The sequence below is a fragment of the Myotis nattereri genome, assembly GCF_964212035.1.
Source record: "Myotis nattereri genome assembly, chromosome: 2".
NCBI lineage: Eukaryota > Metazoa > Chordata > Mammalia > Chiroptera > Vespertilionidae > Myotis > Myotis nattereri.
This window is the reverse complement of record NC_138076.1, coordinates 26903838-26918557: the sequence shown is the minus strand read 5'-3', so window position 1 is coordinate 26918557 and position 14720 is coordinate 26903838. Positions and strand designations below refer to the sequence as shown.

The window sequence follows — 14720 nt, the reverse complement described above, 5'->3', positions numbered from 1 at the left end:
GGACCAAGACTCATATGTGGATGGCTCCAGATATCCTGCCCTACTTCTCAGCCACTTTTTCTTAGTGTCTCTGCGTTCAAAGATGTAAAAAACTAGTTATTCAACTTCTCAATAAACAGAAATATGTTTCTTTGAATAGTAATTTAGGTATATCCATACCAGGATGGATTGACTGACCAATTGTTCATCACTTTTTAGGGTTTCATTTATTATCCATCTTTCCCAAGGCAGGACGGTTCTTCTCTCAAGGACCCTGCCCAAGACCTTCTCTTAGCTCTCCTATTTTTTACTCTGAGTCAATACAGTCAGTTCTTAGCCTCTTTTTTTTTTTTTTTTATAAAGTTTGTGTTTCATTTAAGGGAGATTCAATTTTTAAAAATATATTTTATTTTTTTACAGAGAGGAAAGGAGAGGGATAAAGAGTTAGAAACATCGATGAGAGAGAAACATCGATCAGCTGCCTCCTGCACACCCCCTACTGGGGATGTGACCACAACCAAGGTACATGCCCTTGACCGGAATCAAACCTGGGACCCTTCAGTCCCCAGGCCGTCGCACTGTCCACTGAGCCAAACCGGTTAGGGCCTTAGCCTCTCTTTCTTGACCTCAAGAGGTTTGGTGATGGAGAATGAGAAACCTAGAGCATGTAGTGGGACAAAAAGGCAATGCTGATTTCACACTTACTTAGTGTCAGTAAGAGGTGCTTTCTACCCTCCAGAAAGATTTCATAGAGAAGAATGAGATGCCGTATAATCATTGCTTGTTATGGTCATATGAGGTTGGGGAGAGTCAGTTATTACATGACAGTTAACATATTTCAGTTCATCTAACCCCACAAAACCAAGGCTCAGAGGTGTTAAGAAATTTTACAACAGGTAAATCTAGCTGCTAAGGGACAGAGGTAGTTTTCAATGTACGTCTAACTTCGAACTCTAGCTCAGTTCTACTCTGATTGGTGGCTTATACAACTACTCTCTACTTAAGACTTATCTGATTTTTCATTGTAGTAATTCTTTGTTTGAACAGTTATATTCAAGATAGGGTTCTAATTGCTCCCAAAATGCACACAATTTCCATATAAAGACTAATTTAAAATGTAGCATACAATGGCCTTACAAATTACTTTTGTTTAAGATTCATTATATAGAATTCGTAGGTAATAGTGTTACTGTTGATGTTGTTGGGATGACATACGCATTTGAAACCCACACCAGGTACTGCGGGATTTCCCGTACCTGGTGCTAATTTAGTAAGTACTGACCAACCCCAGTATTGCCTCATCCAGTAATTCCAGCTTCCTTTCTAAGGTTTTTGCCTAAGCAGCTAACAAATTATAATTATCTGTTGGAAATGCTAATGAGGAGCAAAATAATGAAAGATCAGATAGGCAGAATTAAATGGCCATCAGAGAAAGCAGATACTTCCCCCCACTCTCAAATCTCTGGTAGATATTCCTAATCAGTTGGACACTTTTTCTGAGTCTGGGTATGGACTCCACCATCCTCTAACACAGTACTCCAGGCAAGTGTTAGGAATCACTGAGGTTTGGCAGGCAAGGTGAACTCTGTTTGCCAATCCAGGCTTAAGTAATTCATTGAGTGGATAACCCAGTCAATGGAAAGATGGCTGTATTGTGTTCTTGGTTTTACCTTTGGGTCTGAGGTAATAGGGTAGATTGCCTCTGATATCTTGCTCTACTTGTTAGACACTTTTATTTACTGTCTGTAAGTTCAAAGGTTAAGAAAACTAGTTATTCTACTTCTCAATAAACAGAAATGTGTTTCTTTGAATAGTATAGTTCAAGTATACTGATACCATCAAGAGCACTTTAGCTTAGTTCCTATATATGGAACTAGTTCTGTCCCTTTACAGGGAGTTAGAAATGATGCAGCAGCAGATTTTACCTTACTTGCCATTGTAGTCATCATTATTTTATTTAATTCTCCAGCAGTCTTATAAGGTCTTATTCCCATTTTACAAATAAACTAATTTAGAGAGATTGTGACCCAGATTAAAATAATTGAGCTATCTCTCCCACATCCTATTTAGGTGGATCTCTCTTCTTAAAGAAGGGGAAAGTTGAGACAAAGGAAACACATCAAGCATGTCATAGCAGATGTGTATGAACTGAAGTGTTTAATTTACTGGACCGTAGTTTCTCAGTACAGGCAAGTGGCTGTTATATAATTTGCAAAACAAGGACACCTACACCTCAATTTGTGGAAAAGCGATGTGGGATTAAATAAGTTCAGCCCGGGCCAGGGTGGTTGGAGCATTGTCCTGTGCACCAAAGGGTGGAGGGTTTGATTCTTGGTCAAGGCACATGCCAGGGTGGCGGATTCCACCCACCTCCACCCCGTTGGGATACATCTGGGAGGTGGCCGATTGATGTTTCTTTTTCACATTGATGTTTCTCTCTCCCTTTCTCCCTAAAATAAATTAAAAAAATGAAAAAAACATAAGTTCATTGTCAAAACACATTGAACTTTTTGAGTTAGAAGGAGGAGATAAATCTAAGGCATTATTATAAATGGTAACAATAATACTAACAGATTTATAATAAGTTTTGCTTTAATATAGTTTCAATATGAAGTTAGATTACTCAAAGTACTTAATATTATCAAACACAATACTCTCGAGAGTAGGGGGAAAATATCACATAAAAGATTGGTTAGCTTTTAAATTCATCTTTAAATTGTCAAACCAGTTTTCCCCCACAGTCACTGGAATGTCCAATTTGTACAGCTTTTGCTTAGCCCAGTGGTTTGCTCACCCGTCTCCTCTTCCATCCATTTCTTCTTCTGGTGATTGCTCTTGCTATTCATTAAACCTGAAGCGTCCTCCCTCCTGATTTTTGCCCGTCTAAATTTTTGCTATCCTACAAAGTTCAAGTCTTTCTCCTTTGCAGGTTACTCTTTAGCACATCCCAGAAAGTTCTCCCTCTCTATACTCCTTTTGTACTTAAAATTAATATTACACAGTTAAATATTTACATACCCTCTGATTGAATTAACTATGTCACCTTGGTCTCCTCACTTTGATTGCCATTGCTTCTTCTAAATTCTGGACATTTATTTGATCTGGAAGAATCAGAATAAGGAACACAGGAGGCTAAGCTATGTTGCCAAGGCAAGAGCAAGAATACAGAGGAAATCCCTGGAGGGAGGAGGGAGACATGAAGCACCTAGTTCAGATTCACAGTGGAACCTGGATGGTCTGAGAAACAGGTGTCCTGCAGAAAGGAAAATGAATCAGACCCTTAAACATCAGAAAATATTTAAAAATATTTCTTCTTCATTGTTACTGGTCTAAAATTTAGTGCTTCTGCTTTCTGAGGTCTTCCCTTGGACTGTGTTTAGCTGTTTTGCTACCCACAAACACCTTCAAACAAAAAAATCAAACTCATCCAGTACAAAAGTGGATTCAATTACTGAACTGGATTATAAACTTTATTAGAGCAGAAAGCATGTAATCTGTGTAATTTTGTTCCTTTTTCACACTACTTAATTACCGTTATTAATACTTAAGTAACTTGGCTTTCAAAACTCATAAAAAAGTAAGAATTGTGTTTTTGTAACATACTAGTATATATGAAATTTTGAACAGAAAATTTAGGCTGATTTTTTTTGGTGTAATTTATACAATGATGTTTAATCATTGTTTTATTTATTTTACATAGGAAATGCAATATTTTCTAATAAGCCTCAAAGCATTGAAGCAATTAATGCATGCTTGCTCTTGTTTAAAAATACCTATATCTTAACTGGTATTTTAAATAAAAATGTATTTTAGCCGGGCCAGCATGGCTCAGTGGTTGAGCATCGACCTATGAACCAGGAGGTCTCGGTTCGATTCCTGGTCAAGGGCACATGCCCGGGTTGTGGGCTCAGTCCCCAGTGGGGGGCATGCAGGAGGCAGCTGATCAGTGATTCCTTCTCATTGTTGATGTTTTTATCTCTCTCTCCCTTTCCCTTCCTCTCTGAAATGAATAAAAATATACTTTAAAAAATGTTTTTTAATAGCTGGGAATTGTTATTAGATTTGAATTTGCCTGAAGAGATGTTGGATGAAGTAAAAAAAAAAAAATTTAAAGTAAGATGAGACTGTTCAAATATTTTAGGTATGTCAAACATCACTATTAATTTTTTCCCCCCTTAGGTACCTGCATTATTGCATACTGGAGATACGGTTCTTGGCTTGGGGCAATCAGCTGTCCAATTTGTAGGCAAACGGTAATGTTTGTATCCAGAAAGCATCATTAATGCTAGTTCATTTTGTAAATCTCTGTAGTTTCTGTATCTGAATTCTGAATTATTTTGATATTTTTAGAATTTCCTTTATCCAAAGCTTCTATGATGTTATTCCATTATTTTTATGTCTTTAAGACACCTCAAAAAAAGGTTATCCCTTTGAAATTCTTCAGTTGTAGGAAAAACAAATGGTAAGTGCCTAGAAAGTCTTTGTTGTAATACCAGCAAAGTAATAGCTGAACTAACTAATCAGGCTTAAGCAAATATCCTTCATATTTCTTATGGGAAAAAAATGGTATTTCCTTTTTAACTTATTTTTAATCTGTCCTTCTCCAGTAAGGGTCCAGATAGCTTTAAATAATGAATAATTTTTTAACTGTTTTTTTTTTTTTTTTGGAAACATAACCACATTGAATTATCCAGAACAGATTTGACTGTTATTGTTAGTCTAGAGCTACCTCAGGAGGGAGGCAGTAAGTTTTCATAAACATGTATTGAAGACTGAAATGTCAGCACAGATGGGATTGCCAGATTTTCTCTGTTTCTTTGACAAACTGGGAAAAGCAATATACTGAAAATTCTGAGAAACTGAAATTCTTAGTTTCTTTTAATTAGTAAATATAGCAAAATAGTCCAGAGACAGAGACACATCTAACAGACCGTCAAACTTCAGAGGGAAGGCTGGGGGGCGGTGGTGGGGGGGTGGGTAAGAGATCAACCGAAGGACTTGTATGCATGCATATAAGCATAACCAGTGGACACAGACACTAGGGGAGTTAGGGCATGTGCTGGGGGGTTGGGGTGGCCCATGAGAGGTCAATGGGAAAAGGAGACATATGTAATACTATATGTAACACTTTAAACAATAAAGAATTTTTAAAAAAGATATGCAAAAAGCTTATCTAATCATAAAAGAATATATACCAAAATAATACATTCTCTCAGTTGTATATAGTTTTTCATAATTTCCTTTTTATTTTATTTTTCATTTAAAATAAAAATATACACCTTACTTATAATGAGTTCTGAATATGTAAAAAGACAGCATCTCCCTAGGAAGTCTTCTAGTATGTAAAATAAAGTCCTAAAAAGGATAGTTTCCAAGTAAAGATGTCAAATTAGATATATATATTTACTTTTGCTCCCTCTTATAACCTCACTAAAACAACAGTAAAGGATATATTTTTTAATATATATTTTTTTATGTTTAGAGAGAGAGGAAAGGAGAGGGAGAGAGATAGAAACATCAGTCGGGTGCCTCCTGCATGCCCCCACCAGGGATCAAGCCTGCAACCTGGGTATGTGCCCTGACCGGGAATTGAATCTTATTTCATAGGTTCACATTCAACCACTGAGCCACACTCGCCAGGTGTAAAGGATGTTATATAAAGACACAAACCCACAGAGACCAAAAAATAAAACAAAATGATATGAGAGGTGACGATTTTTTGTAAAATATGACAGACATACAGAAAAACCACACTAAACAAAGAAGTACAGCTCATTGAATTATCACAAAGCAACTCTTGAGTCATCATCACTCAGGTGAAGAAACAGAAATTGGCCAACAGCCCCAGAAACCTCCTCATGATACCTCCCAAATCTTCACCCCTTCTTCCTCTCCTATAGGCAACTTCTGTTTCACTTTTATCATAAGCATTTCCTTGATTTTCTTGGTTTTATTATCTTAGCATAATCTCTAAGATTATTTAGTTTTATCTGATTTTTGGAGTTTAAGTAAAACTATATGGTATACATGTTACACACACGCGCACGTGCATATATGGGGGGGCAAAAGTAGATTTACAGTTGTTCATATGGAAAGTAATACAATAATTAAAAAATAATAATACAAGAATAAACTCAATGTCTCACATACTCACAACTGTAAACCTTTTGCCCACTCCCGTATACCTTTCAGCCTTTGTTCTAATTCTACTGCTCTGTATTACTGCCTTCATCTTTGGTGTAGGGGGAGGTTCAGGGCTTTCTCTTCTTTCCTTCTTCCTTCTACATTCCCAAATTCTGTCTCTTTCACATTTGACTCTTTATCATATGGTCAGGTGGAAAATCTTTTGGTTGTTTTTATACTGCCTCTCTGGATGATTTTATATCTGACACAAAGCAATCAACACTGAAACTTATTTGCACTATCACCTTTCATCATCTTTAACTATCTGCCAGCCACACTGAGACCAGGCCCTAGGTCCTGTGTTAAAGAATTAGTTCCACCACCCGCAGCTTTTTGCAGGGTATATAGAAATTATCAGGTGGTATCCTTTGGCCCACCCATAAATTGGCTAGAGGCTAGAAAGATGGAGATAAAGTTGTTTCAATATAATAGCTTTTGGATTTCTAACTATAGAGTAATTCATCCTGGAGGCAAGACAGGTGGCAGATACCTGCTTCACTTGCTGTTTCCCTGGAAATAATAATGCCTAGGCTGATGCCTCTGGCTAGAACATGCTCACCACTTCCCTCCGTGAATGCATACACTAACACACGCATGGTCCTGCCTGTGTTTCAAGGGCTAGCTTAAGTTTCAAGGTCTCTGGACACTGCAGGGAGAAGTTCTTACTTTCTCAAGCACCACTATAACACCTACCACAGTGCCTTAGAATAGGCTGTTGAACAGGTCTGCCTCCCCTTCTATCTTGGGGATTGTGATCACCAATGGGCAAGGCCATGTCTTCATTTTTCTTTTTTTTGTATATCAAGCACTTAGCACAGTGCCCACAATAAGGTGCTCAATATTTATTTAAAGAATGCACTTGACAAATTCATGAAGAGATAACAGTACGTGCTCTTCCTTCTACTGCCTGCTGTTAGTCACTCCTTTGTTGAGCTGTTGGAGAGTATGTGGGTACTGGGAAGCTCAGGTTTTACAACTGAACAGAGGAAGGACAGAAACAACAGCTGGCCTTGGCCAGTGTGGCTCGGTTGGAGAATCATCCCGTACCCTGAAAGGTTGTGGGTTCAATTCCCAGTTGGGACACATACCCAGGTTGCAGTTCGGTCCCTGGTTGGGGCACATATGAGAGGCAACAGGTCGATGTTTTTTTCTCTCTCCCTCTCTCTGAAGAAAAATAAACAACCAACAACAGCTAGATGATTCAAACCTGTCATTGTACAGCAACCATTTCTATCGGGGTTTTCAAGGTCTACATCTTCAGATTACCCAAATGTGGTCCTGGGATATTTGTGTATCCTCACCTCTACCATGAAGGAAAATGGGTTGAATGTACTATGTTATATAACAGTAACAAGAAGGAACTTTTTTTATTGCAGCAGGGCTAGGTGTTTGAGAACGTCCTTGCACTAAGTTAATCCTTGTATTATGGTTGGTAATATTCAAAGATATTTCAAATACCAGTGAGGATAAGGAATCATGATTTTAATCAAAGAAGAGATCCCCTGTTTTTCTCTCTCCAAGTGATATATATATTTTATGTCACTTGGCTCCTGAATGTTTTCTCATCATTCTTACATCTTCAACTGTAGAGAACTACCGACCTTTTTCCTAGTCTGGACTGGAAAATATTAGAACCAGTGTTTGGATAAGGTGCCCGTTTTATTTTATAGATGTTCAAATTAATTTTGCACTGGATTTTATAGGAGGCAGTAATCTTACTTTCCTCCCCTGTGTTGCCTTTATTAAAGGAAATGAGTGAAATATAAATTTAAAAGTTTCTCTCATTTTACTGAATAACACAAAATGAAAAAAAAAAACCACACACGAATGCTGCAGAAAGGTATAACTTTTTTTTCTGTAATATTATAGGTAACTTTATTGCTACCAGTATTTGGTGAAAATGACCAGTCTCAGGATGTTGTATCATTGCTTCAAGATATTAGTGATTATAACCGGAGATTCTCAGGGCAGCCCAGATCTGTAAGTAACATTATAGCAGGTACAAAGTTAGAGGGAACAAAGTGAAAGTATAATGATACTTCTCTTTTGTAAAGTGAGCTTTACCAACAAATATTCTTTGACTATGAAAAACCTCATTGTTTACGTGTGTTGGGTAAATTTTTTGCTTTCATCAGTGTTGTCATTCATTGAGTTACAGCTTTCCCAAGAACTACAGTGTTTCTATGTTAAAAAAAAAAAAAAAGGCATTGTCAAAGCCTTTTATGAAAGAGATACCTGCAAAAAAGCAATAGGGAAAATTGGAGGGAGATGTAAAATTATCAACTCCTCTGTGATTCTAAAACAGGGTTTGTTTTATGAGAAAATTACAGCTGGGAGCTGCTGGAGACAGTTTCACACTTGTGTTTTGCTCCAGTTATTTACCCTCGCCCCTGTTTGACATGCTCCTTTAAGTAACCCTCTGTGTTATCTTAGCTATTCAAGAACACTCTACTTTTAAATAACATTAATTCTACAGTTGACCCCTCCCCTTAAAAAAGGCATTTGATAGATTAAAAATTGTCATGTTTTATTGTCTCATTCAAGTTTTCTCAAAATCTAAGAGAAATCTAGAAGGATATGCATGATTGAATATGTATTTCAAAAACCAGAATATACTAAGTACAAATTTAATGCATATATGGAAAGCACAGACCTCTCCTCCGAGCTCTAGACTTTGTATATCAACTGCTTAGCTTATACGTCCACTTGGATGTTCCATAGGCCTCTCAAACTTAACATGTATAATATTGAACTGATTCCCTCCCTAACTCAGTTAACTCTTTCCTCAGTCTTACTGAGCTCCCCCTCCCCTCTATCCCCTCATCTGATCTGTAAATAAGTCATACCATTTCTTGTCTTTTGGGGGACTCCTGTCATTTTTACTGTATAAAAATGTCATGTCTCTGGCTATTATATTAGTCAAAGTCACCATCATCTCTTGCTTAGGACAGTTACCGTGGCTTCTTCACTTTGATGTTTTTCTCTGTGTAGCAGCCCAAGTAATGTTTTTAAAACATAAGTAAGGCCATGATGCTTTTGTATTTTAAAATTTGCAATTTTTTGGCCTGGCTGGTGTGACTCAGTGGTTGAGCATTGGCCCATCAACCAAAAGGTCACAGTTTGATTCCTGGCCAGGGCACATGCCCAGGTTTTGGACTCAGTCTCCAGTAGGCAGTGTGTAGGAGACAGCCAATCAGTTTTTCTCTCTCATCGATGTTTCTCTCTACCCTTCTCCCTTCCTCTTTCTAAAATCAATGTATTTTTTAAAACCTTGACGTTTTTTGTAATAATGTTCCAGCTCCTTACTGTGGCTTCCAAGGCTCTGCATGACTTGGTTCCTCCTTCCCTCCCTAACCTCGTGTGTCCCCTCCCCATCCCTCACCATACTTGACCTGCACTGGCCGCCTTTCAGCTCTCAGAACAGCTCCAAGTCCCTCCACATTAAAGCCTTCACATGTGCCATTTCCTGTTTGGAATGATTGTCCCTTTGCTCTTCTCCTGGATGACTTCTCATCCTTCAGGTAGTTGTTAAATAGGCTGAGGCTTTCCATGACAACTAAGGTATTCTCTATTATTGCGCTCTGCACATTCCCTTCATAACATCCGTCACAAAGGGCACTCAAGACTTGTTCCTTGTCTTTCTCTCCATAGACTAAAAGCATCATGAGAGCAACGACTGGGTTTATTTACTCAGTACTGTATTCTCACTGTGAAATTCAGTGTCTGGGATACAATAGGCCCTTAATGTTTATTGAGAAAATGAATGAATTATCCTTAAATTAAGAATTGATACTACTGCTCCTAGCCAAGAATATAAGCTATTGCTCTGACCCGGTGGCTGAGTTCGTTGGAGCATCATCCTGTGTACCAAAAGGTTGTGGTTTTAATCCCTGGTCAGAGGCGTGTACGGGAGGCAGCTGATCGATGTTTGTCTCTCACATTGATGTTCCTCTGTCTCTCTCCCTCTCCCTTCTTCTGTAAAATCAATAAAAACATATCCTTGGGTGAGGATTAAACAAACAAAAAAAAACATGAGCTATTAAAATGCTTTAGTGATAAACAACTAGTGCTCTTGTACTCCCTTGCTCATATTCCTTATTTTGTAATGTCATGTCTATTTATACAGTTTCATCTGTTGTGGATGATAATGGGTAAATATTAGATATTGAAGCAACAAGAAAAACAATCCAATCATTCTTGTCCTCCTTAGTTACTTGGGAGCCTCTTCTGCTATTTTTTAAAAATACATTTTTATTGATTTCAGAGAGGAAGGAAGAGGGAGGGAGAGATAGAAACATCAGAGATGAGAGAGAATCATTGATCAGTTGCCTCCTGCACGCTCCACACTGGGGGTTGAGCCCACAATCTGGGCATGTGCCCTGACTGGGAATCTAACCTTGACCTTCTGGTTCATAGGTTGACACTCAACCACTGAGGCACACCGGCTGGCCCTCTTCTGCTATTTTCCAGCCAGCACTTTAACATATCCTTCAGTGAAACCTGTAGGATGATTCTTTGAGATCAATGTTTCAAATTCAAGAACTACCACTGGACTTTAAAAAAATCATTTTAAGATATTTATATTTTTAAGTGTGAAACATACCATTGCTCATTCTTATTTTTTTGTGTCAGGTATGTATTTAATGAGTAAGAAAGGTTGGTATGTGATGAAATTACAATATAATAAAGACATTTAGCTCTTGCTTTGATATTACCTCATTCAAAGTTGGAGTAAGATTGTGATTAATATACAAACATTTCTTAGTAACTCATTTCATATTTCTTGTCTAATTAGATTTTATATAAATGATGCCATATGAGCAGTGAAAAAATAGCTGTGATAACAGAAAAGTATTTGTTAGAATATTTAAAGTAATTTACCATAAATCTTGTAAAAACTGAATAGGTGTTTTACTTTAAATATTGATTTCTTCCATAGAGAATAGAATAGAAAATTAACATAGGAAGTGATTCTAAAAAGACCATTTTTGTTCTTTTGTGACCAGTTTTCCAAAAGGATTTACAAGATTTTCTTTATCTGGTGTTTTTTTGAAACTTTTTTCTGCCTTGGCCAATGTTGCTAAGTGGTTAGAGTATCAGCCTGCATACCAAAGGGTCATGGGTTCAATTCCCAGTCAGGGTCACGTACCTGGGTTACAGGTTCAATCCCTGGCCCCATTGAGGTGTGTTGCGGGAGGCAACCAATAGATGTGTGATGTTTCTCTCTCTCTCTCCCCGCTCCCAACCTCCTTCCCACTATTTCTAAAAATCAATGGAAAAATATTCTGGGATGAGGATTAACATGGAATAAAATAAGACTGTTTTCTCATCATTTACTCAATTATTCCTATTTTTGTCTCTATCTCCCTCTCAATTTATTTGACACTTGTTAAACAAAATATATACAATAGAGTTGGACTTATGACATTTATACAGATTGTTAAAAATAGCAGCTGAACTGTGGGCAGTGGAATGACCACAGGAAGTGATTTGCTTCCTCTGGTCAGTTTCTCTTGCATCTACCAACCCCTGGATAATAAGATAATGAAAGAAGTTGAAGAGTCATGGTAGGTCATTAATACATAGGACCTTACTGGTAGATCATATAGTCAACTAATAACTACACAAAACAACTGAGAAGTTTGGAGTCAGAGAATAAACTGACTTGTTAAAGGTCATACAAGTACAGGGTGGGGTAAAAGTAGGTTTACAATTATTTGTATGGAAAATACAATAATTAATAAATAAGAATTATATTTTGTGCACCCACAACTGTAAACCTACTTTTGCCCTACACTGTAGATATTGGGACTATCTTTTAAAAGCTTTATTTAGAAGTAATTTACACGCCAGAAGTGAGCCCGTTTTAAAGTATATAATGCAATGACTTATAGTATATTTAGGGTAAATATAATCTAATTACCACTATAATATAATTTTAGAATATTTCATTCTCTGAAAAGCTTTAATATTCTCTTACAATTATCCTTAACCCTTCCCCTCTCCCAGTCCTTGGAAACCACTCATCTATTTTCTGTCTCTATAGATTTTCTATTCTGGGTGTCTCATCATTTTATTTGAATGAGATCATACAATATATGGACATTTGTCTCTGGCTTATTTCACTTGGCATGTTTTCAAGGTGCATCCATACTGTAACATATCTCAGTACTTCATTGCTTTTTGATGTATTTTTTTATTTTTCAATTACAGTTGACATACAATATTATATTAATTTCAGGTGTACAACATAGTGATTATACATTTATGTAATTTACAAAGTAATCACCCCAGTCGGTCTAGTACCCATCTGCCACCATATACTTATTAGAATATTATTGACTATATTCTCTATGTTAGTACTCCATTGCTTTTTATGGCCGAATAATATGTCACATTTTGTTTATCCATTCGTGAGTTGATGGACACTGGAATTGTTGCCATTTTTTGTCTATTATGAATTATGCTTCCATTAGCTTGTCTACCAGTTTTTGTGTAGATGTGTTTTCATTTTTCTTGAGTATGTGCCTCGTTGTGCAGTTGCTGGATATTATAACTGTTTAACATCTTGAGGAACTGCCAAACTGTCTCCTAAGGGGCTCTGCATTCCCACCAACAGTGTATGAGGGTTCCAGTTTTTCCACATCTTAAACATTTATGTCATTTGTTAAATTTCAGCTGTGAAAATTTTGCTCATTTATGTAAAAACCTAGTGTCTGATGTGTGTTTCTGTAAATATTTAGAAACTTAATCGTTTTCAGAAAGGTGGGGCTTGGTATTCCAAAAATCTTTGTAGCAATTAGTGATTCACTTAATCTCAAGATAAGCAGAATAAACATCCTAAGAAGGGATCACTTTCATTGCTATTCTTAGACTGTCAAAGCCGTTAACTTTGTGTGTCTTTAATGGGTAATATATATTGTGTGGCACTTTATGAAGGTCATTTATATACAGTATCTCTTTTAGTTCTTGAAAGTCCTCATGGTACATAAATACTGAATGAGTTGATGACCTATCTCTAGTAGGTTAAACAAGTTTCTCCAAGGTCATCCGGCTAATAAGTGATTGACTTTGAATTCAAACCCAGATCTGTCTCACTTTAAAGCTGAGACTTGACCTCAAGCCTTAGACTCTAATCCGATACAGTCCTTTCTTCGTTTAGTTTACTAATTCATATTAGAGATAACTGAAGTTTTACCTTATTATGTCCTATATTTTAAGTTTGTTGACATTTTAGTTGCTTTTCAATTATCTGCAAGGCCTATTTTATAGGAACCTAGCAATCAAATAACTATTTTTAAATAAAATGATAACTAGAAAATATAATGTTCAATCAGTATGTGAAACTCAATAGTTCATGTTAACTGAGTTTGCACTTTGTAGGAAAATTATATTATTTGTAAGCCTGACACATTAGATGCCAAATCATAATATTTGTTCTTCCTCCTACCAGATTATGGAAAGAATTATGGATCTACCCACTTTACTGAGACATGCATTCAGGGAAATGTTTTCAGTCGGGGGCCTTTTCTGGATGTTCCGTATCAGGATAATACTTTGTTTAATGGGAGCTTTTTTCTATCTTATATCACCTCTAGATTTTGTACCTGAAGCCTTGTTTGGAATTTTAGGCTTTTTAGATGATTTCTTTGTCATCTTTTTGTTGCTTATCTACATCTCTATTATGTATCGAGAAGTGATAACACAGAGACTAAACAGGTGAAAAAAGAGTTTACTAAAATATGAGCTAATGTGAGAAATCAGACAAAAGGACTGACCCATGGCCGTGTAATGCATTTGAATAGTATCTTACAAACTTAAAACCACTGTATGACAAACATTTGATTATCATTTGGCAAATAACTAGCAACGTATGACTGGAATTTTTACATGTTGCAGGTTCTAATATTAGGGTTAGCATTATAATAATTTACAACTGTATCTTGATTGTGTTGTCTATTAACTCTCTGGAAAAAAACATGGAATTATATAAAAAGGGATGCTTTTTTTTTTTTATATCTTCTTCTTTCCCCCCAAATTACTCAGATTAATTGGATGTATAGTAAGATATTGTTAAATGTATACTTTATCCAATTTTTCCTTCTCAGTGAGTACCTATATAATATATTGCAATGAGATGCATCTAAATATTTTTATTACAATAAAATATTGCACAATATTGGGCAAAAGTCAGTGTTTCTTTTAGTACTAAGTTTTATACATTTGGAGCAGTTCTGCTTTTCCATTCTAAGTCTTTCTCATCAGTTGAAAGTGAATGAAAACTTGAACTTTATAATCAGGTTTCACATTCTGGTTTCCAGAATACTAGAAGAATTAACAAGATATAAGACATTTATCTCTAGTCAGCACACTTAGTTCTCAGTTATGGCACTTACACAGGAGTTTGGTCCTTTTATAGGAACAGTGTATCAAAGGAACTTGTAAAGGGATTGTTTTTTCAGGAACCTGGGTGGTACTGTAAACGCATCATAGTTTGATGCATTTCTTAGGGAAGTGGTTCTTCATGGCTTGAGCTTTAAAGACCTTAGAAGGGTAGA

At 36.5% G+C, this 14720-nt stretch overlaps 1 protein-coding gene across 2 annotated transcripts in view; it reads left to right on the top strand.

Annotated features, from left to right (window-relative positions):
* Nucleotides 1-14354, top strand: part of RNF170 (ring finger protein 170) — a 28509-nt gene extending 14155 nt beyond the window's left edge. For both annotated transcript variants that reach the window (XM_081084915.1, XM_081084916.1), the window contains 3 exons: nt 4159-4232; nt 8032-8142; nt 13616-14354. In XM_081084915.1, the coding sequence (XP_080941041.1) occupies nt 4159-4232; nt 8032-8142; nt 13616-13885 (455 nt within the window). In that variant the 3' untranslated portion in view covers nt 13886-14354. The remainder of the gene's footprint in view (nt 1-4158; nt 4233-8031; nt 8143-13615) is intronic.
* The last annotated feature ends 366 nt before the right edge of the window (nt 14355-14720 follow it).